The following is a 27,487-nucleotide window of genomic DNA, read 5'->3' on the forward strand; positions in this document are numbered from 1 at the left end:
TTTTGAGGTCACTGGTGCACCTTTATTTATCTCATCTGTTTTTTTATTCCTTTCTGTGACTGCTGTAATTTGGTGTTTAGAGCAGGATCCAGAGTGTGCTGCTCACAGCGATGAATTCCTCACCTGTGTGGAGTTGTACTACTGAGGAGTGCTTATATAACAGCTGGGGAAAAAAGTCTTAAAGGGCCTCTGTTACACTTGGTTGGGATGTTGTTTTTTAATTCTGCTCTATATCAGACATCTTATCGGGTTTATCTGGCTTATTTCCCAGTTGTTTGAAATGGGAATCCTATAAGTCTACTAGTTTAATTTAACAAGAAAACAATCAAGAGACTGTCATCGAGCATGATTTAATTAACAAGATCTCAGAGTATAAAGAGTGTGGCTAACAATAGCAGAGCTAGCAACCCCAACTTTGATTCCTCCTTACCAGAAAACATCCACATGGCTGTGCTGGTCATGCACATGTTCTTTTACCTGGCTAAACTAAAGCTCCATATTCTAATCAAAATAATGCCGTACTTCATTTTAGATGCCATCTGCCATATTTGTTTGTTCACAACCCTAAAAAAGAGCACCAGAATGTCATGGCAAATTCTATGGAATGAGGAATGTCAGGCCTTTAATGAATAAAATAATTAATTTATCCATCTGATGCTGACATCAAGAACATCAAGTCATTTGATAAGCATCTTTCTAAAGATAATTCTTGCAGAAATTGGCTGATCTTTTCTTATTGGTAAGAATAAAATGCAACCTATTAGGTACAGACTTCAACAGAAAAAAACAATATAGTTTTTATTTGTATTACTTGAATATTGAATCCTTTTAACGTGAACTTTTTCTTTACTTCTCCAGTCACAGCGTAGTGTCACAGACCTGTATGAAGACCTTCGAGATGGACATAACCTGATCTCTCTACTGGAGGTCCTCTCTGGAGAAAAACTGGTGAGTGTCAACTCATTTTGACCCTGCTCCTTTAACCTTTTTAACCCTTAACCAAACACGCACAAGCTTTACGTTCTTCACCCAGTCATCCCCCATTCTTTGAGCTGATCCAGACTAATCACCTGTTTGAGAATCAGTTACATGACCCCTGTGGCAACAAAATGTAAGCAGTCAGACCAAGTGAGTCAGTCAAAGGCTTCACCTGAGCTGAACTTTCTTCAAGTGCTCAATAATTGACGTTGGCTGCTTTAGAGTTTTTAATCGCTTTCCATCTCAAGTTTCTGGCTTGCTGTTTACTTTTTGAAAGTTTCTTTTGTATTTTTTTCTGCTGATGGCTGACTGATCAGGCTCATTTCAGAAACCAGCAGCAGGACTTTTTGTTTGGTGTCCTGAAGCTTTTCTCTGCAGCTGTGGCTCATCGCTCCTTCACCAGCTCCAGTTCAGCATCTTTATCACCTGAACAACATTAACTCTTCTTTGGCCTGTGTGTGAACTATTCTCTTATCAGATCTGTTGTTGTCTTTCTTTACTACTCCAACACCTTCTCCTTCTCTCTACTGCCTCCTTTGCCTTTCTCTTACTTCTGTGTGTGCTGATGTCTGAACTCCTCTCTTTGCATTGCTCTTACTCTTGATCTAGCCGAGGGAAAGAGATATGGTCAGGAGCGTTCGGTTGGTGAGTGGGTTCATAAATTACAGTAGACATCCCCTTCTTTTAATCATTTTACTCATCCGTGCTTCTCTTGAATATTTGGCTGTGCATGATAAACACAGCTCCATGGCAAGTCGAGCATTTTGTTGCCTTTTTTTCCTTCCTCTTATCATGATTTTTTTCTTGTCCCTTTGATTTACTTTAATTTTTCAATTGGAGCTCAGCGGAATCAATAAATCTTTTACAGCATGAACCAGTCTTGATTTGCAGTCAGATGATTTAAATGATACAAACCATGTGACCGGTTCAGCCAGTGTGAGTTAGTTGATGTGATTATGGTTATGGTGATTAATAAAATGAAAGTACAAGAAGAAGACAGGACTCCAATATGAAACAAGAAGGCATGAACACATAGTCATACTCATCATGTCTACAAATATATATACATATCCAGTCTAATGGCTACAGATGTAATTTACCCTCGGTGATCAATCAAGTGTTTCTGATTCTGGAAGTAACTGTAAATAGAAAAAAAAAAGTAAGGAAGAAAATGTGTTTTTTGATATGGTTATAAAAACACATTAATGCTAAACACTTTAAAAATCATGCCGTAATTCACAAAATGAATACTAAAGTCATAAAAAAACACATTATTGGAGACTTTCATGACATCTTATAAGGATTATTAAGAGACGTGTTGGATGAGGGGATGCATCAGAGTTCAGACTGTATCAGAGTTTGTTCAACAATTTAATGTGATGCTCCGTTTAGTTAGCATCATGTGCAGTCTGTACCTGTGCCACGCCAGATCAAAATAAGTAGAGTGGGTCTGTCTGATGCTTTTATGAGATTAATTCAATGTGCTTCAATGTGTTTCCCAGTAGTTCAACAAATTAATATTTACTGCTGCAATTATTTTACAGTGGGATTATCTTTCAGTATTTCATCAAACATGTTACAGTTAGATTCTGATAAAACGTATTACATTAGACAACAAACAGGCAGATTTAGAAAAAGCTGTGTGGTTAGTGCAGAATGATAATGATCCAGTCTGACGTGCAGTAAATAAAGACCGCCTGTATCTTTCTGTGGAGCAGCAGATGGATAAGTCTGCTGCTGAAGCTGGCTTTAAGATTGCTTCAGGTGTTTAGGGCGGAGTCATTGACCTTCGTGTTCACCTTTTTGTTCAGTAAAATCCAGCTTCAGGTCAGATCATCTGCAGGACAGATGGACCCTTATCTGTTACAGTTAATGTCCTGATAATGAAATAAACAATTTAACATTTATTTCCACATTTATTTTTTATCTGTTTATGACATTATGCTTTTATTGTCGTCCATCCAATTAGTTTCTCCATCTTTTCAAATAAATATTAGGGATGCACGATATTGGATTTTTGCCGATATCCAATATGCCGATATATCGAAACCCCTGTTGGCCGATACCGATACCGATAATCACAAGTTTGTTTGTTTTTTTTCCCTGTAAAGAAAGCTAAGTCTATCCTGTACTGGAATTTATATGTTACTCTAATTGTGACGGTCTTATTTGTTTAAGAAACACACATAAAACAAGACAAAAAACATTTGATTTTACCATAAATAAGAAATTAATTATTTTTTCAAACTCAAGACATTCAGTATTGAAATAGAGAAAAATAATGTCTTTAGATCACATGAACTTTAAATGTACAATGCATTTTTAAACATAACCAAGTTGCATTTGATTATTTTAGAGCTACTGTAACAACCTGGTGACAGACACAGAGCTCTGCAGTGCAAATAAATGAAGTGCTACATTTTATTTAAGGAGCTTATTTTTCAGATGGAAAATAATAGTAATCCTAACTGAATAGCACCTTATCGGCTGTGCCTATCGGCAGAAATGTTCATATCTGCCAATACCGATAAACGTGTTTTTAAGCTTTTATCAGCCGATACCGATATTGTGCCAATAATATTGTGCATCCCTAAAATATTTTATTTCTTCCCTTTGTTTTCATTTTTACAATAAGTGTACAAAAGGAATGTCGTTTACAGTCTGGGGTCATGAAACAGAATCTTATCTCTTTATTTCCTCCGCAGCCGAGAGAGAAAGGCCGCATGAGATTCCACAAGCTGCAGAATGTACAGATTGCTCTGGACTTCCTCAAACACCGGCAGGTAAGTCACATAGAAAATACCTTATACCTTAAAATGCCTAAATGCCTTGTGTTACAGTGCATTATCTCTTTGTGTGTACCGACTGAATCAGTGTAACTGTTGTTGTTTTGTTTTCTCAGGTCAAGCTTGTCAACATCAGAAACGATGACATAGCGGATGGAAACCCCAAGCTCACTCTGGGGTTAATATGGACCATCATCCTGCACTTCCAGGTCTCCTCCGCTGTCAGTGTTGTTTTTAATTTTATTATCCTTCACTCCATCTGTCTCTGGGATCTGCACCTCTCAGCTGCTGTTTCCCCATCTGCCTGGAACCAATCCCAATGGGTTCTTCTCTTCGAAAAATTCCTCTGCAAAACCACATTTTCTGAATATCACATGATCATTCCACCTAATTCTCAAACACATTCACAGCTGTTAAAACAAACTAACACTTCAGTGGAGGATTAAGAGCACAGTAAGATCATGTATGAGCAGTCTGAAGAAATGAAACACTGCCAGGGTGTGTGAGGATGAGTCACGCCGTCTGACTCCCAAGAGAAGGGTGTGTGCGGCTGACTGTCGAGCGAGTTGTCATGCTACACTCCCAGCCACAGCCCGTGTACCCAGGCCTTTTCCTGCTTTTCATGTGTATGCCAAGAGCTGACAGACAGATATCCCTGGGTACCAGCCCAACAGGCAGCGCCACACCCTTCAATATCACATGATTCAGGCTCGGGTTGCAGAAAGCTGAAGCTAAACACTGGAAACAAAAGAGATGATGGTGTGAAGGGAGAGAAGCTGGTGAGGTAATCTGGTGATGGGACCTTTGAGTCCTCAGATAAAGTGTTCCCAGAGTCTTTAGACTTTCAGGGAATAGAGGAGATAATGACTGGTTGTGGTTTGTGATGAGTCATAGCGATCAAAAGAAAGAGTGAATTCCTCCTTTAAACTTTATCTAGTGTTGAATCCAGCATCATGATTATCCCAATTTAAGTTAATTTACTGATAAACAGATTGTGTAAACTTTCTGAAAGTACATCTAAATTATCAAAACATCCATTATGCATCATAATTCTACAAGAACAGGGAGAATAAATTCCTGGAAAAAAAATAAAAACTTAAATTATTTATTTACTACGTTCAAGAATACCTTTGTATTTGCATGGCAGAGGTATAAGAGGAGGAGAAATACACAGATGGAAGATCTGATGGCAGTGACTCATCATCCACGCCCTTTAATTCCCCAAATAAAAAGTTAACTTGATCCCACAGCCACAGCCCTGTCTCCTCAGGCTAGAAAAAACAACCCTGTATCCTTAAACAAAGTCAGAGGCAATGAAAATTAAAGTAACCTATAAATATGTGATGTGTTGCTAGACTGCTCATGAAAATTGGATTCTCAGCAGAGTACTGATGGAGGTGTTTAAGGATAAAATCCACACAAATGTGAATCATGGGTGTCCACTGATTCTGGTCCTTTTGGTTTCCACTAATAACTAATTTTGTCACCATTTCCTCATTAAGGAACATTCACACATTCTGCACAGCCTAATATTTTATTTATTTATCCTCTCAGATCTCAGATATTCAGATCAATGGTCAGTCAGAGGACATGACAGCCAAGGAGAAGCTGCTGCTCTGGTCCCAGAGGATGACGGACGGTTACCAGGGGCTCCGCTGCGACAACTTCAGCACCAGCTGGAGGGACGGCAAGCTCTTCAACGCCGTCATACACAAGCACTAGTGAGTGGTCTTTTACTGCTGATTATCTACGACTGCAAGTGATAACGGTATCACTAGGGATGGGTATTGCTCACTTATGAAACAATATGGTACAGATTCCCAGTACCTGGCAATTGGTATCGGTACTTAAGGGTACCAATTTTCGGTACTTAGTGTGTGTTGTAAAAAATATCAATTGGTTTAATAGTAAAACATAATTCAATTTAACACATTTATTCTTCATTATATAACCTTGCAATGCTGTGTTCATGTCCAGCATGGAAAATTGCTTACTCTTCCACTCCCTCACAGCCACAAGGATACAGTTACGTACCTAAACATGGTACCTTTTGATTTTACGTGAATCGGTACCCAGTACTTTTGACTGAATTTGGTCGGAACCTATAAAAGTACCTAATTTGGTACCCATCCCTAAGTATCATAGTCAGAAGCATTTGTTTTAGCAGTCATTGTGTAAAGCATGTCCAGTGATCTGCTGCCATAGAATTGTACTATTATGACAAGTGAGTGAAGACAGACAGACTGTGGCGTGTGCTTGCTCTCCAAAGAAGAGAAAAAAGCAGCTCAATATTTACCATGCAGTGTCAAAGCTTTAGGATTTCTTTTTTTGTGCTCCTGGGGTATCAGGATGCACACTAGATCAGGTGGTGACATTTCACTATCTGTTAGTTTATCAGACATTAAGACAGAAATTGATCTTAAATTCGACAGTGCGAGTCCCAGCCTGCTGTGTAAATTTATCCTGCTCGTATTAACAAGACAAATCTATTCCCGAAAGAGAAAGCAGTATGTTTAACAATAAGTAATGAAGAGCCTCCACAGATGTACATTTACATTTATGGTCTGTGTTTGACGCTAAATCACCCTTTAAGCTTTTCTCTCTTGCTCTCCTCTACTCATAAAATAAACCAAAAAAAAAATCATTTTTAAGCTTTTCTCTCTTGCTCTCCTCTACTCATAAAATAAACCAAAAAAAAATCATTTTGACCTAATTACATGTCTGCACCTGACAGCACAGGTCTCATGCTGCTTTAATAAAATCTACATTAATGCTTCTCCATGAACTTTTCAGACCTTTAGGCTAGAAATACCACTGGCAGGCGTCTGCACACATGACCTTTAGATGAAAATTTCTCCATTAAATATGCTGAGCTCATTAAACATTTGGAAAACTATGATTTAAAGTAAGATTGTGTTGGTCCTGCTGTTGAAAACAAGCAGTTACAAAGTCCCCTGAAGTTGTTTTGTGTCTTTTAAAATGAGTAAGCGGTTAAGGATTGCTTTGTTTGGGAGCATCCTGGGAATTGAATAGACATTTAATTCTCATGAGGATTTGTCAATACAGCTTGCAGTTTGGTTGGTTTCCTTTTAAAAGTCTGAACAAAGCAAGACTGAAAGGTAAACAGCCGAGGCAGACGGAAAAAAAAGAAGAAGAAAATACGAGACAGTTTGAATCCAATGCAAGATGTTCTTTAGAACCATTATCGATGGTAAGAAAGGTGCCTGCAGGGACAGGTTTTCTTAAACTTGGATACCTGCACTTTTTTTCCCCTTTTTTCAGACACCTGGGGCTGGATTAGAGCTGCTTTTCATAATGGGTAGGGGTGTGGTGTGTGGGTGTAGCTGTAGCACTCGGTGCCTGCTGCATGAACACTAAGTTGTTACTCTGTGTCCAGGCATTAGTGCAGAGTATGTGTTCATCAATAGAGTATGATTTGGGGATAATATATGTAATTTGGAAGCTTCAGATAAGAAAATATTTGACATGGAGAAGCAGAATGGAGCAGTGACTTGGTCGTGCCACCAGGAGGCTTTTTCTCTCACGGACAGCCTTCAGAAGGATACAGTTCTTCACGTGAAGCTGGACACCTGAGACAACTTTTTTGATGGATTTACAAGGATCCTTCAAGATATTACTATTCTTTTTCATCCTGAATAAATAAGGCTGTAAGACCTGCTGTCAGAGCTACTGGAGGGAGACCGTCTCACTGATTTAAAGATGCTCAGTATCAAGAAGAAGTCAAAGCCCAGGAAACGAAGCCTGGGCTTCTCTCGTGGTTGGTCAGGATCCGTTAGCGATGTGGACAATCGGGTGGTCATGTTGTGTGAGGATATCCCGTCAGAGGCATCCTCCTCCGGGGACTCGGGGCGAGGTTCCCAGAGCTCTGGGACCCGTTCCAGCAGTGATGAACTGGGGCATGGATTGAGGTCTCAAAGCTTTCATGGAAGGGAGACACGGACTATGAGCAGCTCCATGCGGCCAGTGAAGCAGTACTCGGTTCGAGAAGTCCGTCATGTGGATTCTCCTCCTGTTTACATGCAAAACCCGAGCCGTTCCACTCTATGCATCAGAGAACTGTATGAATATACACCCTGTTACTGCTGCACATGCTGGGCTTACAGACATAACATTACAACCAGTGCTGAGGCACAATGCTGTACACTTTAATGAGCAGATTTTGTCTTGCATTTAAAACTACTGTAGTTTGTTTTCTGGTGGAAAGTTATACATCAGTGAGACTCTGATTTGATTAATCATGCTTTCTACACTCTGAAATCATTAACTTTTGTCTGTCCTGGTATTGAAGTTGAAGTTGGCTGCCAACTCAAAAAATGTCAGCTTTGATTATCTTAGCTCCTCTATAAATTACATTCCACCTATAGATGCTCTGACATGTGCCAGAGAAACTCAAACACCCAGGGGAAAGAAAAAGGCAGCTGCTTATCAAAGGATGAACAGGTGGGCTTTTCAAAGCATATAGCCATTGGCCAAACAGTCCGTTCAGAGCTTTTAATGCATTAAATGTCATACCAAATAAGTGAGCAGACAGGTACAGACTGCTTTAATTCTGTACATCTAATAATGCTAATGACATTTAGCCCTGGGTTTAATCTCATCCGCCAAGTTTTAAACACCCGAACTAATCAAATAAGCAGTTCACTGCACAGATCGTCACATACATCATGACTGTAACTAGTTTCCTAAGCCTCTGTGCGTATTTCACAACTAACTGTGAAGCAGGTTTAAATTTATGCTGACACATTTTTATGTCCTGAAGAAGCAATCGTGGCATATGTGCAAGACTGACATGTTTCTGTGTTGTTATTTGTCATTCCTGATACCAGAAACTGCTACTTTAGCATTTACAGGACAAAGTAAGCAAAGCAAAATAATGTAAACCTTGGCCCACAGAGCCAAAGTCGAGACAGATGAAAAGGTCTGCACAGTTCAGTAGTAAGGGAAGGAATATTTTGGAGACTTAATGAAAAAAAAAAACGATGACTCATTCTGCACTTAGAGGCATCAGTCTTTTATGTCCAATGAGAATGAAGTCCTTACACTTTTTAGTAACTCTCTTAGCTATTCTCTGATTTCAATAAATTTTTAATTGTCGCCAAAGCCAAAAAGTCTGTAGATTCCTGCAGATCATTGTCAGCCATACTTTTAAGCCTAAGGTTTACAATTCAGTTTAATTCAATATAAATAACTTTATTTGTCCCAGGGGGATTTAAAGGCACACAGAGCAGTAACTTAACAACTGTTCAAAAAGATTAAACATTAAAAATACATAAAAATATATATAGCCTAACAAATGTAAACAGAACTATGTGCAGAGGAGCGCAAAAAGTGAATCAACAGAACTAATATAAACAATTTAACTATAACAATAAATACTGAAATCTGTCAAGTGATCTAAGTGCAATGATGGATAAGAACAGCAGGAATGAAATAACCTTGACTGTATGAATGCTGTTATAAAATAAAGAGAATAACTTTTTGTTCGAGTAAACATCTGGGGACAACGGGAACGCAGCTTTCTGTCTTTTAGGACCTTTGGTGATTCAGTATCTGTTTTGTTTGTTTCTTCCAGTCCCAGACTCATTGATATGGGCAAAGTGTACCGACAGACCAACCTGCAGAACCTGGAACAGGCCTTTGGTGTGGCAGAGAGAGACCTGGGAGTGACACGCCTCCTGGACCCTGAGGGTAAGACTTACTCGTTAGATCTGAGACACCAGACATGATAACCTTTAATGGAGCCTTTCTTCATAATGTTGTCCTTCACTTAAGACATGTATGCCCTTTCTTTTTAGATGTTGATGTTCCACACCCTGATGAGAAGTCCATCATCACTTACGTGTCATCTCTGTACGACGTCATGCCTCGTATGGATGTACCTGATGCCAGCGGAGCAAACGTGAGCACCATTTTTTTATAGCATTGGCCAGACACTTTCAGAATATTTAAACCTACTTCGGAGAGTTTTGCTTTTGGATACGTTTGATCTGATACTAATGTTTAAACTTGGCCTAAAAAAGACCAGGATGTAAACTGTAGCTGTTCTGTTAGCTAACCTGTCTGTTTAGATGTGGACAAAGAAACTTATATCCTTAATATAATGTTTACCTTCAAGTCACACAGCCTAGTTTTAGTGTAGTGTTTTTCCACCTCTGCATCTGTCTTTCTGGTCTGCACCCCCCCCCCCGACAAGATTCTGGCAGCGCTTCATTACCACAGCATGCTCACCCTTTCAGATCACTTCAAGGACAATGAAGTTAGAAGCTTCTTCAGAGGCTGATGTGAGATGTGTGTGCAAAGAAATTCTTAACTTTGCTGGAAGACAACAAGAACCAGTTGTTAACAGCTAAAAATAATATTGAATGAGAGCCTTCAAAGAAGCAGGACAAGATCTCTCCTTACAGTGTACTTCACAGGCATATACAGGGTTGATAAACTGTAGAAAAGAAGCTACACATCATGGGTTGATCACAGGGGCTGCTAGAATCTTATCAGATTAAATGTTGCTCAAAATAACATTTTACAAACTGATAAAAATGGAAGTTTCAGAGCAATGAAAGTGTTTGTCCTCACTGCGTCTGATTGTAGGCTTGTTCGTTTTCAATCAGACTTTAACAGACTTGTGACTGGACTTATAAATATGCTTTTGTTACTGTCCATCCTGTGAGAACTTTAAAGAAAAATAGAAGTCTTGTGAAACCAAGTATTGCATTGAATTAGCAACCTGTGGTGTTTACAGTGCAGAGGCCAAAGAGAGGGGAGAGGATGCATTGTTACACTTCATGTGTCCACATTTCCCCCTGAAAGAGGAGTTCATACTAACTTACTCTTGTGACTGTTGTGATTATGCTTTGCTGGGACTTTCCTGGTCCTTACCTTATTTGTTGTTTTACAAACATTTCATCTTGAAAAACTACAGACATGTTTCTGTGTCTGCCTCCCACCATTGTTTCTCTTCGTCCATTGCCCCCGCCATCAGCCCCTTCTCTGCTTTCTGCCTCCCTGTGCATTCCCACAAGACCTGGATTATTGCTACCTAATTGAGTTTAGGATGGTGTGTGAATGGCTGAAAACGGAAGAGGAGATCTCCTGTCTGTTGTTGTTGAGTATCCACCTCTCTTTTTTGCTGCGTTGACTCCAGGAGCTGGAGCTGCGCTGGCAGGAGTACTATGAGCTGGTGACTCTCCTGCGCCAGTGGATCCACCACCATGTCCTGATCTTTGAGGAGAGGAACTTCCCTACCAGCTATGAGGAGATTGAGGTAAGATTATATGATGATCATAATCTGATGTAACACCTACAATTCAGAGGTGTGTTTTGCCTCAGTGCCTAACTTAAGCATCAAAATGAGAAGTTACCAGTGTTGTCTTAAGATACTAGAAGAGAACTTTTAATTATGTATTCACATTGTAAATCTGCAGGTTTTTATCAAGTTTTACTGAAAGAATTTAAGTATTGTTGTGCTGAAGGTGGGGCAGTGTTGGGCTGAGAAAACACAGCCACAAGGCAAATAATGCAAAATGTAATTCTCAGTAGAGACACAGCTGTGCCACTCCCTGTCAGAGCGGCAGAATAAAGCATAGCGTGACTTTAGTACTTTTCTTTGAAGTCAGATGAACACAAGAGCTGTATCAGCAAAATTACAGGTTTAGATGTACTTGTGTTGCCTGGTAACGGAGGCAGGAACATTTTCCCTAAGTAAAGTGAAGCAGCTTCTTTAACTTAATCAATCCTTGATCCTGTAGAGAGAGGTGGCAACCTTCCTTATATAAACTATCAAACAGGGCGTGATGTGTCACCTAAATGTACTTATCTCATTTCAGAAATTAGGAATTCTGATTCATTTAACTGTCCCTGTTGCACAAGTTACTAAAAACACCAGTGGACTCACAGTTTTGTTGTTTTTCTTCCAGAAGGGCTCTTACCTTTATGTTTTCATTACTCCTGTCTTTTCTCTTCAGCTCCTTTGGCGCCAGTTCCTGAAGTTCAAAGAGACAGAGCTGCCAGTGAAAGAGACCGACAAGAACCGGTCCAAGCACATCTACCAGTCCTTTGAGGTCGGCTGACCCCAATTTTCTTCTCTTTTGTGTCGTACTCTGTTCTGTTTCATTGACTCATGACTGATGTATTGCCCACAGAGCGCCGTGCGTTCCGGTCAGGTGAAGGTTCCTCCGGGCTACCATCCCATTGATGTGGAGAAGGAATGGGGCCGGCTTCATGTGGCCATCTTGGAAAGAGAGCGGCTGCTGAGGATAGAGTTTGAGAGGTGAGGACAGAAGCATTAGGCAACAAGATGCACAGATTTTACTAGTGTTGCACTGAAAAAGAAATAAAATAAAAGGAAAGGGGAAAAAAAAACGACATCACACACCATGTGCTCCAACAAAAGCTCATAGCAGAGAGGTATGTAATAAAACTACCAAAAGCCACCGGCTGTAACTGATAGCCCTGTTTAAGCGTCAACATTAAGTTAGCTAGCATGTTAGCTGACCTATATGCTAACAGAAATGCTAACTAAACCATGTGATCAAAACATAGAGACTACATCACACTTTTCATTGGCCTTAACAGAGTTTGACTCTGTCTCAAACTTTGAAGGCTACTTTTGATCGTAGGTTGATGATGCCTTTTTTTTTTCCTGCTGTAGTTGAATATAAACAAAGCTCGGTGACAGACAGTTTTCTTGTTTCTGTCTGTGCTGGTTGTCGGCACCATGAGACAGGCTTGTTTCTCCTGTTTGGATATAAATAATTAGTTCTGATGAATAAAAAGGAGCCATCTTCCTTGTATTAAGAATTGCGTCATTCCTGGGAAATGGGATGGTTGAGTGTCACGAGAAAGTCCGATCATCTTGCCATCTGATAGTCTCGTTCATGGTTGTGAGACCCAGGATGACTCATTTTGCAGACTGGATGTCTTTGTCAGAAAAAAACAGAGGGATTTGTGTGGCACTTTGGGCAGCTACATAGTATATATCCTCAGGCGTAATGAGGTGGTGAGAAGAGCCAAGTTTTTGTTTTTTGTTTTTTTTCTTTAGCTGGAACTGTATTAGTTATAAAACAGCTGGGAAATGGCATTTGTGGGCGACTCGCATAAATTGGAATATTTGCTGCATAACAGAAATCAGTAAGTTGTTAGCTTCAGAGTCTGATAGTCCAAATGATTTGGGGGAAAATGATACTGGGTAAATTTAGGGATAGGGTCAAAGAAACTTTAACTTTTTTTACTTTTCTCCTCTACTATGTAAATTTCTTCATCTCGTCCAGACTTGAGAGGCTGCAGAGGATCGTCACTAAAGTCCAGATGGAGACAAGGACGAGTGATGACCAAATTAGCCTCCTGGAGAACCTGCTGCAGACGGTAAGCCCTTTATTTATTTATTTATTTTTTTCAGGTGACTGCTGTGAGGCTAGAAAATGATTAGACAGTAATTACTCAGAAAGTCTGATATTTTTCAGTATTTTTCATTTTGACTCAATTTAAACTGTTTTTGAGATCCCTTTATCTTTTAGTTGTCCTTTCCCAGAACCTTCTGATCTAATTAATCTTTAAAAAACTGCTGGAGAGTATTAGAATAGCAGAGAGCTAGCTGTTCCAACACATATTAGAGCTATAAAAAAGAAATATCTTCAAGCTCAAAGCATCTTACATTCTTCCAAACAGATAATTAAGATTAATTGAAAACTCTCAGGTGATATGCAAAACATGTAGATACAGAAAATTAGAATAAAGAACAAAGTGGAAATCAATATTTTTATTTTCTTTCATGCTCTCAGGATATCCGTCTGATGGATGCAGGGAAACAGCCTCAGCATACGGCAGAAATAGACAGAGAGCTGAACAGGGCTGACAACATGATCCGCCTGCTCTTCAATGATGTGCAGATACTCAAGGATGGGCGCCACCCTCAGGCTGAAGATATGTACCGCAGGTGGGTGCTGTGTTTGTTGCGGTATTGATTTAATATAACAGTCTCTCTTCCAAAACTGTTCAGACCCACAAATCTGTTTCTCACTGTCACAGGGTTTACCGCCTCCATGAGCGTCTGGTGAACCTGCGCGGCGATTACAACCTTCGCCTGAAGTCAATTGTGTCTTCAACTGTTGTTACTCCACCTAAGGGAGCTCCACCTGCCAAGACTGATGCCACTTTGCGTTACGTCCAAGACCTGTTGGCCTGGGTGGAGGAGAACCAGCAACGCATCGATAAGGCTGAGTGGGGTTCTGATCTGCCTGCTGTGGAGTCACAGCTGGGCAGCCACAGAGGCCTGCACCAGACCGTGGAGGACTTTAAATCTAAGATCGAACGGGCCAGGGCTGATGAGGTACTCATAACAGAGCCACCAAACAGGATTATATTTCGGTTTGGTTTAAAAGGTAACACCTGCTGCATGTTTGTACTCCTCAGAGCGGGCTATCCCCTGCCAGCAAAGACGCCTACAGAGAGTACCTGGGCAAACTGGACCTTCAGTACGGCAAACTGCTGGTAAATCATTTTATATTCAATCATGCTATTTTCTCTTTTTTATTTCTGTTTGCATTTTTAGCTTGGATTAGAGCAACAAGTTTTTTAAAAATCCCTGTTGTGTTTTTTCAACCAGACCTCTTCAAAGTCTCGCCTGAGGAACTTGGAGTCACTCCATGCTTTTGTCAGCGCTTCAACAAAGGAATTGATGTGGTTAAATGACAAAGAAGAAGAGGAGGTCAACTTTGACTGGAGTGACAGGAACACTAATATGACAGCTAAAAAGGATAACTACTCGGTATGTTGAAGAAAAAAAACCCAAACTGTAACGTCACATGCTTCATCCGTTTTTATATGGTCACTGTTTCAAGTTGCAGATTTCATCATGTGAAGAAATTGAATAAACGCATGTGATTCTCCTTCAATCATTATCATTAAGTGTTTTCATGTGATTATACAGGGACTTATGCGAGAGCTGGAGCTGAGGGAGAAGAAAGTCAATGACATCCAGGCTATGGGAGACAGACTTGTCAAAGATGGACATCCTGGCAAGAAGACAGTCGAGGTAATAGATCTGAAAATGCAAAGCTAATTCATGGAGCATTTGAAGGTTTCTGTGTGAGGCCTCTGGTTTAATTTCATCATGTCTCTATCTTCATCTGATTCAGGCCTTCACAGCCGCCCTGCAGACTCAGTGGAGCTGGATCCTCCAGCTGTGCTGTTGCATTGAGGCTCATCTTAAAGAAAACACAGCCTACTACCAGGTAAAGAGTGATCTCACTGATGCTTCATCCAAATGCTTTCTGTATCCCTTCTCCAATCATTGAGTTCTTTTTAAAGAGCTGGATTTAAGTGTCTTCCTTGATGTTGTTTTCTTGCAGTTCTTTTCTGATGTGAAAGATGCTCAGGACAAGATGAAGAAGATGCAAGAGAACATGAAAAAGAAATATGGCTGTGATCGCTCCACCACGGCCACGCGCCTGGAGGATCTGCTGCAGGATGCTGTGGTGAGTAATGACTGCTGACACTGATGTATCCAAACGCATGATACGATGCCAGGTTGGCCTTTACAGAAGGTATAGGAGGAATAAGGTCTAGCTTGATGTAAATATTCCCTCTCATGTTGTGCATGTTGTGTTTTCTTCCACAGGAGGAGAAAGAACAGCTGAATGAATATAAGACCCTTGTGACCAGCTTGAACAAGAGAGCCAAGTCTATCATCCAGCTGAAGCCACGTAACCCAACCACCTCTGTTAAAGGCAAACTGCCCATTCAGGCTGTCTGTGACTTCAAACAGCAAGAGGTCAGACACTCTCTGATTTCATTACACTGTCATTTACATTCACATCAGAATAGTCATTTATTTAATGTGTGTGTTTATTGTATGTGTTTCAGATCACCGTCCATAAAGGAGATGAATGCGCGCTCCTCAACAACTCTCAGCCCTTCAAGTGGAAGGTCCTGAACCGCTCTGGAAACGAGGCTGTGGTGCCCTCTGTCTGCTTCCTGGTGCCTCCTGTTAACAAAGAGGCTGTGGACAGTGTCAACAGGTGAGAACTGAAGAGAAGTGCAGAGCACAGGAGTTTAGCCGCTCAGCCTCATTCAAGGTCATAACATGTGTCATATCATGCCCAATGGGATTTACATATTTAAAAGTCAACACAACTTTATGATACTTACACATATGGGAAATGTATGTTTTTCTTTTTGAAAACACATAATCTTACAGGTAACTTTGCGCAGGTTGGTTGTTAGATTTCTGAGTCATCAAACAGATTTTGGATTTAAAAGGTTAAAACTTGATAAAAAGCATTTCAGTAGTGTTTGTTTCCTAATTCCTCCACTATCTGTACTATCCTCTCCTTCTCCAGCCTGGATGCAGGTCATCAGCAGATGCTGTTGTTGTGGCAGAGGCTCCACATAGACATGAAGAGCCTGCTGTCATGGCAGTACCTGATGAGAGACTTTGCACAGATCCGCACCTGGAACATCACCACAGTGAGTGTTATTACATATATTATCAGTTTTGGGCTCTGATAGTTACTGAAGACTTTTCTTCTACAAAAAAGCATTATTTATAAAAGCAGAAATCTCTTTTTTTACTTTAAGCATTCTAGGCATAATTTTGTCCACACAAATATCTAACTCAGAATTTCATCATTAAATGGATCACAGTCATAGATTCTTTACACTCTGAAGAAGATAATCCATTGAAATCCTCCAACATTTTGTTTCCATCCTTTCCAGTTGAAGATCATGAAACCAGATGAATACAGGCTGATCATGAGGAACCTGGAGCTCCACTACCAGGACTACATGCGTGACAGCCAGGACTCGCAGCTCTTTGGCCCAGATGACCGCATGCAGATTGAAGAGGACTACACCAAGTCCACCCAGCACTTTGACACCCTGGTCCGCTCCATGGAGAAAGGTAACTCTTCCTTTCTCTTAATTATATACATCAGCTCATGCTAATTCATGCATAAGGTAAAAAGAGGAGTATACAGTTAAAATGCAATGACTTCACTTCAGATTATAACTATCATTCACCTTTCAGGGATAATGGTTGTTAAACTTAAAGGTAAGTCATGTCAAGGCTGTCAACGCTAACGCTCACCAAGCTGAAGTGTGTACACGCTTTAGGCCTTGGATGAGTACAGCTAGAGTAGAAGTCTGAGTGACGGCATGTCGTTTTGGTTCCCAAGATGCTTTTCAGCAGCTTTGCACAGAGATGTTTTTTTCTGTTTTAGTATGTTGTGCTTTTGTTACTCAGCTCTACTACCTGAAGAAGCAGTTACTACTACCTGATAGAATACTTCAGAGTGTTTGCTGCTACCGTAGAGCGTACTGCGCAGTGTGTGTTTATGACAAAACACTCCAAAATTCTGCATGTATGATTGTACACTGCACATATTTGATACAATTAGCAAAAGAGCGATATAGACATGTACTACATTAAATATACCTCAAAAATACCAAAACATAAACTTTGCCTGTCACACTGCAACAAAAGATAAGTATCTTCTTAAGCTGTTTGGGAGTTTGGTTAAATTTTTTGAGGGTCACATCCCTAATATAGGAAAAATAAAAAGTTTGATCAGAATGTTTAACAAATATGTTTCAACAGGTCAGCAGAACGAAACTCTGTGTAAGAACTACATCTCTGAGATCAAGGACCTGCGCCTGCGCATCGAGGACTGTGAAGCTGGAACTGTGGCTCGCATTCGCAGACCAGTGGAGAAGGAACCTCTGAAAGAGTGCATTCAAAAGACATCAGAGCAGAAGGTACTTCACAAAAAATAAATCACATACATACAAGATGTCTATGATCAGACTGCCACTGCGTCATGGATTCAACAATCAGAGGCACTGTGCTTGTTGGAGACTTAGCTCAAGGTTCAATGAACATGACTTTTCTTGTGTCGCTGCAAGTTTATTTGTAATAAAAAGGTGGAAAGAACAAGCTGATATCCTCTCGGTAGGGAAGGTATGGTAGAAAACAAAATACAATGGGGTTATTGTGTGTGCATGTCTTCCCTAATCGCCTTTAATGACCCTTGTGGTACAGGTTTTTTCATTTGGATTTAACCCAATTCATCAGCCAAATGTTTCGAGCAGCCTGCTGAGCACGAGACGAAACAGCTCACGTAACAGAGAATGAGGCTTTAAATGAGCAGCTGATGCTGAAACACAAGGAATTGATTTCATCTGATAATCATGTAATTCTGTAATTGAACAAAAAGGGCTGCACAGTGTTTTATTGTTTGTTTCATGCAGAATCCAAGCAGTGATGTGACTGAGGTATTTAGGAAAGTTTAAATTAATTTAAAAAGGAGAAGTAGCGACTGAATGTCAGGCCTCCTTCATCACTGGGTGTGGTGTAAACAGTGTGAAGTGTAAAAATTCAGCAGAGAATTGGATTTGCTCTGAGATCTTGAGTTAGTGCACAGATAAAAGAGAGTTGCTGGAATTGCAGGCCTGCAGAGTTCCCTGCTGATCTCAGACTGTCAGTATTGCGTTGTTTTGCTCCCGGCCAGTCCTTATGCAGACGGCTCGTTTAAATTTTAAAGCTGCCTTTTAGCGTCTTTGTCAAACCTGTTCCTCATAAAGTCTGTTAAGGGTTTATGCATCTATGTACAGCTTCTTTCCGACATGTTTGTTATGTTTAGCTTTAGTAAAGTTCAAACTCTTGTCACGTGTTGTTGACTTTTGTCATCCTCTCCTGTCTCACAGAAAGTCCAGGTTGAGCTTGATGGCCTCAAGAAAGACCTCAACAAAGTTTCTGCAAAGACAGAAGAAGTCTTGGCCTCTCAACAGCAGTCTGCTTCATCTCCCGTCCTGCGCTCAGAGCTTGACGTCACCGTGCAGAAGATGGATCATGCCCACATGCTCTCCTCTGTTTATCTGGATAAGTGAGTCGCCACACACTTACCCTTTAAGATAACAGGAAATGCTCTGTTCTCTGCTGCTTAATTTACTGCTTGATGTTTTGCAACAGGCTGAAGACCGTGGAAATGGTGATTCGTAACTCACAGGGTGCTGAGGGAGTTCTGAAGCAGTATGAGGACTGTTTACGTGAGGCCCACACTGTGCCCAGCGATGTCAAAGAAGTGGAGTCTTACAGAGCAAAGCTTAAGGTAAACAATAACAATATGATTCTTTTCCTGGGTCCAGAAGGAGCATCAGTAATATGACAACCTCTTAAAGGGAGTGAATATAAGTAGGCCTGAAGGAATCTGTTCAGAAAGTTATGAAACCCAAACTAACTGATGTTTTTTACTTTGACTTGTTAACTGAATTTTGTTTGTGTACAATCTGCAGAAAATGCGAGCTGAGGCAGAGAGTGAGCAGCCAGTGTTTGACTCTCTGGACGAGGAGCTGAAGAAGGCCTCCACAGTGAGCAACAAGATGTCACGTGTGCACAGCGAGCGCGATGCTGAGCTGGACCACTACCGCCAGCTGCAGTCTAGCCTCCATGATCGCTGGAAGGCCATGTTCACACAGATAGACCTTCGCCAGAGAGAGCTGGAGCAGCTGGGCCGTCAGCTTGGCTACTATCGTGACAGCTACGATTGGCTGATGCGCTGGATTGTGGATGCCAAGCAAAGGCAGGAGAAGATCCAAGCTGTGACCATCACTGACACCAAAACTCTGAAAGAGCAGCTGGCCAAGGAGAAGGTATGCTCTGACCTGTCAGATATTATCAGCGTTGCTGTTTTAACATAACATTAATGAGCCAAGGTCTAAACTTTGACGTTTTTCATGACAGAAACTGCACGAGGAGATTGAGAGCAACAAGGACAAAGTTGATGAATGTCAAAAATATGCAAAAGCATACATTGATTCCATCAAGGTGAGTCTTAAACAACCCTATATTAATTACATAGTGCAACATACTGCAACTTGGAGAACTTGTAAGTAACGTATGGAGGATGTATTTCTTTTTAAATAGGACTATGAGCTGCAGTTGGTCGCCTACAATGCCCAGGTGGAGCCGCACGCTTCTCCATTGAAGAAAACCAAACTAGACTCTGCTTCTGACAACATCATCCAGGAGGTGTTTTTTCTTAGAACCTTTACAGGATTTAGTCTCTTAGTGAAAAGTGAATAACACAAAATATATTTGACAATAAGCTGTTGAAATTAACATTTGAAGTGCTGTTTGTTTCTCCCTGCATCAGTATGTAACTCTGAAGACCAAGTACAGTGAGCTGACGACTCTGACTAGTCAGTACATCAAGTTCATCACTGACACGCAGCGCCGCTTGGACGACGAGGAGGTGCGTGACATCTGGCTGAGGATCCCAAACAAACCAAACTCTAACATGACGCTAACCAACAGACTAAATAATAACCCTGAAACAAGAAACAAACCCAAACTCGCCGATCATCACAACACATGCATGCACCCACTTCTCTCTGCGTGTCACACACAGTCACACACAAACACTCATTTGACATTAATGTACGGACAACAAAAGTTTCTTTGCACAGGTTACACATGAAACATTGGCATGCTGTGGCTCATCTGTTAACGAGAGAAGATTTGCTGATACCCCTCTCATGGGCGTCATTTAAGATAAAGAAGTGAAAACATTGACAGGAACTTACACTGCATGAGGTTTGAGAGTGTCTACATGTTTGTGAACTCAGTATTTAAATAGATTTATCACTTACAGAGAGCAACGCCACTCTTAAAGTTGACTCTTTAACTTCCTGACACAGAGTGTTTATATTTGCACCAGTCACCGTTCACGGTGTTTTATTTGTGTGTGTAGATTTAGAGTCTTTCTGGGGTTCTTTCTTTCACTGCTGTTATCTTATCCTCTCTTACCTTTCTGGCCACTTTACTTCCTGAGGTTAAAGTCTAAGTCTCTCTGTTTCACTCATGGTCTTCAGCTCTCCTTTTTCCCAAATTAACACAGGTTGAAGGTTTTCCTTTTTTTTTCTAACCCTAACATTTTGTTTTGTTTCTTTGCCCCTCTTAACTGCTTGCCAGTGCTTTGCCATGATGAATGCTTCACTTGTTTGAGCATTAAAGAGGTAAACTTTCCCAAGTATCCACTCTGTAACTCCCATTCATGTTTTTCTAACATCTGTTTGTCACCTTTTCTCTTTCTTTTCTTTTTCTTTACTTTTCTTACATGCCATGTTGTGTAATCATTTCTCACTGTCATCACTGAAGCCTTTTGTAGAGTTCACTAAGTTTCTGAACTGCCATTTAGTCCATGCCATCCTTACTTTCTCTGTGTAGTTAAATTTCTTTCACTAACCTGCCCTGCAGTGCTTCTTATACTTGCTGGAGTTATGAACTGGTTTCTCAAACTTGGACAACATCTCCTAAATCTATTATTCTTGGCTTTTTCTTCCTTTCTATCCCACTTTTGGTAAATAGTGATTTAAAGAACCCCCAGTGCATGGGATGACATAAAGCTAGCATAAATGAGTGGTGTGAATAACACTTTAACGTGAAAGCATTTACCCTTCACCAAGAGAAACGTATAATTTTAACATATGTTCCTACATTAGCACTCAAACAGGTTGCATAGATAAAAAAATAAACAGTTTCTGAAACAGTGAAACCTCAAACTTAAGCCTGCTAAACAGAAAAACTGAAGGATATGTTTTTGCAAAGTGTTTGAAAGACAAATACGCGTTGGATTTACTCATCTGCGCACATAAAAAAATTATTTGTTTTACAACAATGAGAATAAAGACCTGTTGTATTTGATATAAATTTAAAAAAACAATTAAAGAAAATATTAAATTTAATTACTTAAAACTAAGTTAGTCTTGTATCCTTCACTTTGACAATAGAATTATGATTTCAGTTGCAGTTTTTGAGCGTTGCTACAGCTACAGTTGCATGCCATATGGTTTCCTTGCTGTGTTGTGAAGTGACATTTTGTTTCCATACATTAACCATTACATTTTTTCTGAAATCATTTTTTCTTTGAGTTGTCTTGTCATGAATTGATTTAACTGCATTGTGAGTTTAACATCACTTTAATGAATGTGCATCTAATTTGCATCTAGTGATTGACTTTGACTTGATCTTTGAGCTAACTTTAACATTAACATTGCCTTTGGTAATACAGCACATTAAGCTGCTCATATTTCAGCGTGATGTAGCTGTGACTGCCACGGTAGTTCCAGTTTCATCCACACTGATTTGAGCAGGTTAATGTAAAGTGTTGCCTTTAACATGTCATGCTTGATTATAATCCTTTCTTTACCATTTGCTTCCACTAATGCAGAAAGCTGCAGAGAAACTCAAAGAGGAAGAGCAGAAAAAAATGGCCAAGATGCAGGCTGAGTTAGACAAACAGAAGCAGTTAGCTGAAGCTCACGCGAAGGCCATTGCCAAAGCTGAGAAAGAAGCTCAAGAGCTGAAGCTCAGAATGCAGGAGGAAGTGAACAAGAGAGAGACCGCCGCTGTAGATGCAGAAAAACAAAAGCGAAAAATACAGCTTGAACTCGATGAGCTCAAAAACCTGTCGGAGCAACAAATCAAGGACAAAGGTCAACAGGTGGATGACGCCCTCCAGAGCAAGAGCAAGATTGAGGCCGAAATACACACGATCAGGGTCCAGCTTGAGACGACACTCAGACAAAAGTCCACTGCAGAATCTGAGCTCAACCAGCTTCGTGACAGAGCAGCTGAGGCTGAAAAGTTTAGAAAGGCTGCGCAGGAAGACGCTGAGAAGCTTCGCAGACAAGTTGATGAGGAGACACAGAAGAAACGCGATGCAGAGGAGGCACTCAAGCAGAAAGCTGAGGCTGCGAGGGATGCTGCCAGGCAAAAGGATAAAGCTCTGGATGATCTGGCCAAATTAAGGGCTCAGGCAGAGGAGGCCAAAAGACGACTGCAGCAAGCTGAAATTGACAAAGAAACACAAATCCTCCGTGCTCAAGAAGCCGCCACAACAGCTGCTCAGAATGCGCTCAAGAGCGAACACCTCTCGCTCGAGGAAAAGACCACGAAGCTGGAAAAATCACTCCAACTAAAGCAGGGCACAGTGAACCAGCTGCAAGAAGATGCAGAACGTCTCAAGAAGCAACAGGAGGAAGCAAAACAAGCCCGAGAGGAGGCGGAAAGAGAGCTTGAAAAATGGAGGCAAAAAGCAGACGAAGCTTTCCGTCTGAAACAGCAGGCAGAGCAAGAAGCCCATAACAAGAGCCTCGCTCAAGAGGAAGCTGAGAAGCAAAAGGATGAGGCTGAGCGTGAGGCCAAGAAGAGAGCCAAAGCTGAAGACTCGGCCCTGAAGCAGAAAGAAATAGCTGAGAATGAGCTCGAGAGGCAGAGGAAGGTAGCTGAGAGCACAGCTAAGCAGAAGCTTGTTGCAGAGCAGGAGCTGATTCGTCTCAGGGCAGAGTTTGACAACGCAGAGCAGCAGAGGACCCTCCTTGAAGATGAGCTTTATCGCCTGAAAAATGAAGTCATGCAGGCTCAGCAAGACAGGAAACTGCTGGAGGATGAGCTGGCTAAAGTAAGGAGTGAAATGGATTTACTCATTCAGAATAAAATAAAGGCAGAAAAGGATGCCGAGTCCAACTCAGAGAAGAGCAGGAAACTTCTCGACGATAAAGCCGCCAAGATGAGACTTCTCGCAGAGGAAGCAAGTAAGCTCAGGGCAGATAGAGAAGAAGCAAAGCATCAGAGACAGATTGCTGAGGAAGAGGCGGCTCGCCAGAGAGCAGAGGCCGAGAGGATCCTGAAAGAGAAGCTCGCTGCGATCAGTGAAGCCACTCGTCTAAAAACAGAAGCAGAAATTGCCCTGAAGGAGAAGGAGGCCGAAAATGAAAGACTCCGCAGGCAAGCTGAGGAAGAGGCCTACCAGAGGAAGGCTCTGGAGGACCAGGCCAACCAGCACAAGCGAGATATTGACGAACAAATACTTCTCCTGAAAAAGCACTCAGAGGCTGAACTGGAGAGACACAAAGCAATGATGGATGAAACCCTCAAACAGCAACGAAGTACCGAGGAAGAAATTACTATTCTCAAGCTCCAATATGAAAAAGCTTCAATCGGAAAACTTGACCTGGAGCTAGAACTGAACAAACTGAAGAACATTGCAGAGGAAACTCAACAAAGCAAACTTAGAGCAGAAGAAGATGCTGAGAAACTCAGGAAGCTTGCCCTTGAGGAGGAGAGGAGAAGGAGAGAAGCAGAGGAGAAGCTCAAGAAGATCACAGCTGCAGAGGAGATGGCAGCCAGACAGCACAAAGCTGCCCAGGACGAAGTGGATCGTCTGAAAAAGAGGGCAGAAGAGGCCAAGAGGCAGAAAGATGAGGCTGACGAAGAGGCCAATAATTACATTGTTGCAGCCAATCAAGCAGCGCTGAAATGCAGTGCAGCAGAGGAAAAGGTCCAGAGTGTCCTGGCTCAACAGAAGGCAGACACCGAGGAGCAGAAGAAGCTCAAGGAAGAGTACGAAAAAGCCAAGAAGCTCGCCAAAGAGGCTGAGAATGCTAAAGAGAAGGCAGAGAGAGAAGCCGCCCTCTTCCGTCAACAAGCAGAAGAAGCAGAGCGACAAAAGACAGCTGCCGAACAAGAGGCATTAAACCAAGCCCAAGCCCAGGAGGACGCCGTGAGGCTGAGGAAGGAGGCCGAATTTGAAGCTGCCAAACGAGCACAAGCAGAAGCTTCAGCACTGAAGCAGAAGGAACAAGCAGATGCTGAAATGGCAAAGCACAAAAAACTGGCAGAGCAAACCTTAAAACAAAAGTTCCAAGTGGAGCAAGAGCTCACAAAGGTGAAGCTTAAGCTGGATGACACAGATAAACAGAAAGCTATCCTGGATGAAGAGCTGCAGCGCCTGAAGGATGAAGTCGATGACTCCGTCAAACAAAGGGCCCAGGTCGAGGAGGAGCTGGTCAAAGTCAGGGTTCAGATGGAGGAGCTACTCAAGCTGAAAAACAAAATGGAGGAGGAAAACCGACGCCTCATCAAGAAAGACCAGGACAACACTCAGAAAATCCTGGCTGAGAAGGCGGATTACATGAAGACGCTTGCAGAGCAGGCAGCTAGACTTAGCTTAGAGGCCCAGGAGGCTGCACGCCTGCGAGAGATAGCTGAAGACGACCTGAATCAGCAAAAAGCTCTCGCAGAAAAAATGCTTAAGGAGAAAATGCAGGCCATGCAAGAAGCATCCAAACTCAAAGCTGAGGCCGGGATGCTCCAGAAGCAGAAAGACCTGGCTCAGGAGCAGGCTCAGAAGCTGCTGGAGGACAAACAACGGATGCAACAGCGTCTGGAGGAGGAAACAGAGGAGTACCAGAAGCTGCTTGACGCAGAGAGGAAAAGGCAAATCGAGATCACAGCAGAGGCTGACAGACTCAAACTTCAAGTTTCTCAGCTCAGTGAAGCCCAGGCCAAAGCTGCAAAGGAAGCTGAAAAGTTCAAGAATCAAGCTGATACGATCGCCTCTCGCCTTTATGAGACTAACATAGACTCCAAAGAAAGAATGGCTGAATTTCAAAAACTGGAAGCCGAAAGGCTAAAAACCAGCGAAGAGGCTGACGCCTTACGCAAATCTATTGATGACCTAGAAAAGGAGAAGGCTAGACTGAAAAAGGAAGCTGAAGATCTACAAAATAAGTCTAAAGAGGTATTGTGTCAAAAATGGCATAACAGAGCAGCTTATGTCATTGTTCAAACTATCTGAAAACTAACCCCCTTCTTTCTTAAATTTCCTCTGTCTCCTTATCTGATTGTACTAATCATGAATCCACATCTTTGATTGTAAATGTCGACATATGAGTCAGATTTATCTTTTACAGTGCACTGTGCTCATGCAGATCGCATCCGGAATGTTCTCCCATATCCTGGAATGTTTCTTCATTTTTCAGACATGATTCATTTTCCTTACAGATTAAAACCTCACTTATAACTCAGGTCCAAAACAAATTAATACCCCATCATTTTAATTCAGTCCAGAATAATCAGAATTTACATCTAAAGAAATTCAGTCACAGTTTAACATTGTGGGACCAGGAGCTGGAAAGATAACCTAGCATTTCAGTGTATTTACCACTATACTTCTAGGACTCAAACTTATAGGTGTTTAAAAGGATTTTTCTATTGCAGAAGCAGCCTAATCTTGAATTTTCAATTAAATATTTTGACTTTTGTTCCACTGCCACTGGAACCTAAAAGGACATCAAGAGATTAAGATAATTTCTTCATTGACTCTCACTTCAGATCATCAAACGGTAAATAGTTAAAACGTTCTTAGATATAATAATAATAATAACAATAATAATAATAATAATAATAATAATAATAATACATTTTATTTGGAGGTGCCTTTCATGACACCCAAGGCCACCTTACAACAAAAGATTTAAAAAAAAACCATTGTAAAACATTAAAACAAATCATCAGAATAAAAGCAAGTGAGGTGCACAGTGTTCAATTAAAGTGAGTAAGCCAGTTTAAACAGATGATATAATAGCCATTCATCTCAAATGTATTGTACGTTGAACCATTCACCCTCTGACTCGCATGAAATGCACCTGTGTACATTGTTTTACACAAAAGGCATGCGAATGGCCCTTACCTCTTTCTTGACACGTCTTAGCCTCAACCACATCCCCCACATTTTAGTGTGTTCACTACTGTGTAATTATTTGGAAGTGTTGCTGGTCTGATTTTTTTTTTTAGTGCTACACTGAGTATTTTTGATCAGTGTAGTTTCCCTCATTTAGTTAAACATGACAAAACCGTTCCTTTTAAGAGTTCATGTAGATGCCAAACAGATCTTTGGGTATTATCTTTCTCATGCTGAGCATTAGGGGTATGACAATATCAAGATACAAAAACCCTTATTTGAGCTGATAAGCTGTCGTACAACAGCAGAAAACAACAGGTGTTTCCCTTCATTTTAAACTAAGAGGCAGTTGCTTATATGTCACCCCTGGTTCTTGTCAGAGTTTTAAGGTGTCCTGTCGCATTACACAGATGTGGTGGTGGCACCATCATAGTCAGTTCAGTACAGAGCAAGAGGCACAACCATTAATACCAGAGGAAGAAAAGCAATGTGTGTTTTCTAAGAAGAGTGTCCAATAGTTGAGGTCATTTGTTCCGATAGTTTTGACCAAAAATTGTAACACGACATGTTGATCTCTAAATGCTTGTTCATCCTGCAGAGGTATCGTTCATGCCAGACACGTGTCACCATTTGTTTCTATTAACAAAGACTCCAGACTTAGTTTCTTTCAAACTGTGATCTCATAGCCTTACAGAGCAATGTTAAAATTTCTCATTTTCATTTAATGTCATACTTACGTCCATATTAACGTTTATAATATCCATCTGCCTACCATATTCTGCGTTTTAGTACCTTTCCAACTCTTATATACAATGTTAATTTATCAGTTGGATCTAAAGATAGCATCCTTAAATTTTGGCCAAAACATGTTTGCATGTCCTTAAAACAAACTGACATGTACAAGTATAATATAAGAATACATATTAATAAAATAATACACTCATTACTTCCATAAGAAGTCACTGGGAGACACTGAAGGTTTATTAGAGTTCATTCTGCTGATAAGATTTCTCACACTTACACAAGTAATGGTACTGTTTCAGTGCTTACATACTGTCTTTTTTAAACTAAATTAATGAATCAAGTGTATTGTTACACCCCTAATGAATGTCATATAACATACTGTGATAGAAGTAGTAATAACAGTTTTTTATTGTGGCAAGGGAGGGTGAAGCTGCAATGGCC

General features: G+C 40.9%; 1 protein-coding gene across 1 annotated transcript in view; it reads left to right on the forward strand.

The window, feature by feature from the left end:
- The window catches only part of LOC141800569 (plectin-like), a 192,729-nt gene that overhangs the window by 117,769 nt on the left and 47,473 nt on the right, over positions 1–27,487 (forward strand). Inside the window, exons 4-32 of the mRNA XM_074683178.1 lie at positions 859–948; positions 3,684–3,761; positions 3,881–3,973; positions 5,319–5,485; positions 9,358–9,473; positions 9,581–9,684; positions 10,927–11,046; positions 11,747–11,842; positions 11,924–12,051; positions 13,052–13,145; positions 13,562–13,716; positions 13,809–14,109; positions 14,193–14,270; positions 14,386–14,547; positions 14,710–14,814; positions 14,918–15,013; positions 15,131–15,256; positions 15,400–15,552; positions 15,645–15,799; positions 16,121–16,247; positions 16,497–16,680; positions 17,377–17,534; positions 18,483–18,661; positions 18,748–18,886; positions 19,071–19,427; positions 19,519–19,602; positions 19,702–19,806; positions 19,931–20,029; positions 22,007–25,360. Of these exons, the coding sequence (XP_074539279.1) occupies positions 859–948; positions 3,684–3,761; positions 3,881–3,973; positions 5,319–5,485; positions 9,358–9,473; positions 9,581–9,684; positions 10,927–11,046; positions 11,747–11,842; positions 11,924–12,051; positions 13,052–13,145; positions 13,562–13,716; positions 13,809–14,109; positions 14,193–14,270; positions 14,386–14,547; positions 14,710–14,814; positions 14,918–15,013; positions 15,131–15,256; positions 15,400–15,552; positions 15,645–15,799; positions 16,121–16,247; positions 16,497–16,680; positions 17,377–17,534; positions 18,483–18,661; positions 18,748–18,886; positions 19,071–19,427; positions 19,519–19,602; positions 19,702–19,806; positions 19,931–20,029; positions 22,007–25,360 (7,203 nt within the window). The remainder of the gene's footprint in view (positions 1–858; positions 949–3,683; positions 3,762–3,880; positions 3,974–5,318; positions 5,486–9,357; positions 9,474–9,580; positions 9,685–10,926; positions 11,047–11,746; positions 11,843–11,923; positions 12,052–13,051; positions 13,146–13,561; positions 13,717–13,808; positions 14,110–14,192; positions 14,271–14,385; positions 14,548–14,709; positions 14,815–14,917; positions 15,014–15,130; positions 15,257–15,399; positions 15,553–15,644; positions 15,800–16,120; positions 16,248–16,496; positions 16,681–17,376; positions 17,535–18,482; positions 18,662–18,747; positions 18,887–19,070; positions 19,428–19,518; positions 19,603–19,701; positions 19,807–19,930; positions 20,030–22,006; positions 25,361–27,487) is intronic.

Source organism: Halichoeres trimaculatus, unplaced genomic scaffold (assembly GCF_033239565.1).
Source record: "Halichoeres trimaculatus isolate MK-OKI-2021-1 unplaced genomic scaffold, fHalTri1.1 fHalTri1_scaffold_12, whole genome shotgun sequence".
NCBI lineage: Eukaryota > Metazoa > Chordata > Actinopteri > Labriformes > Labridae > Halichoeres > Halichoeres trimaculatus.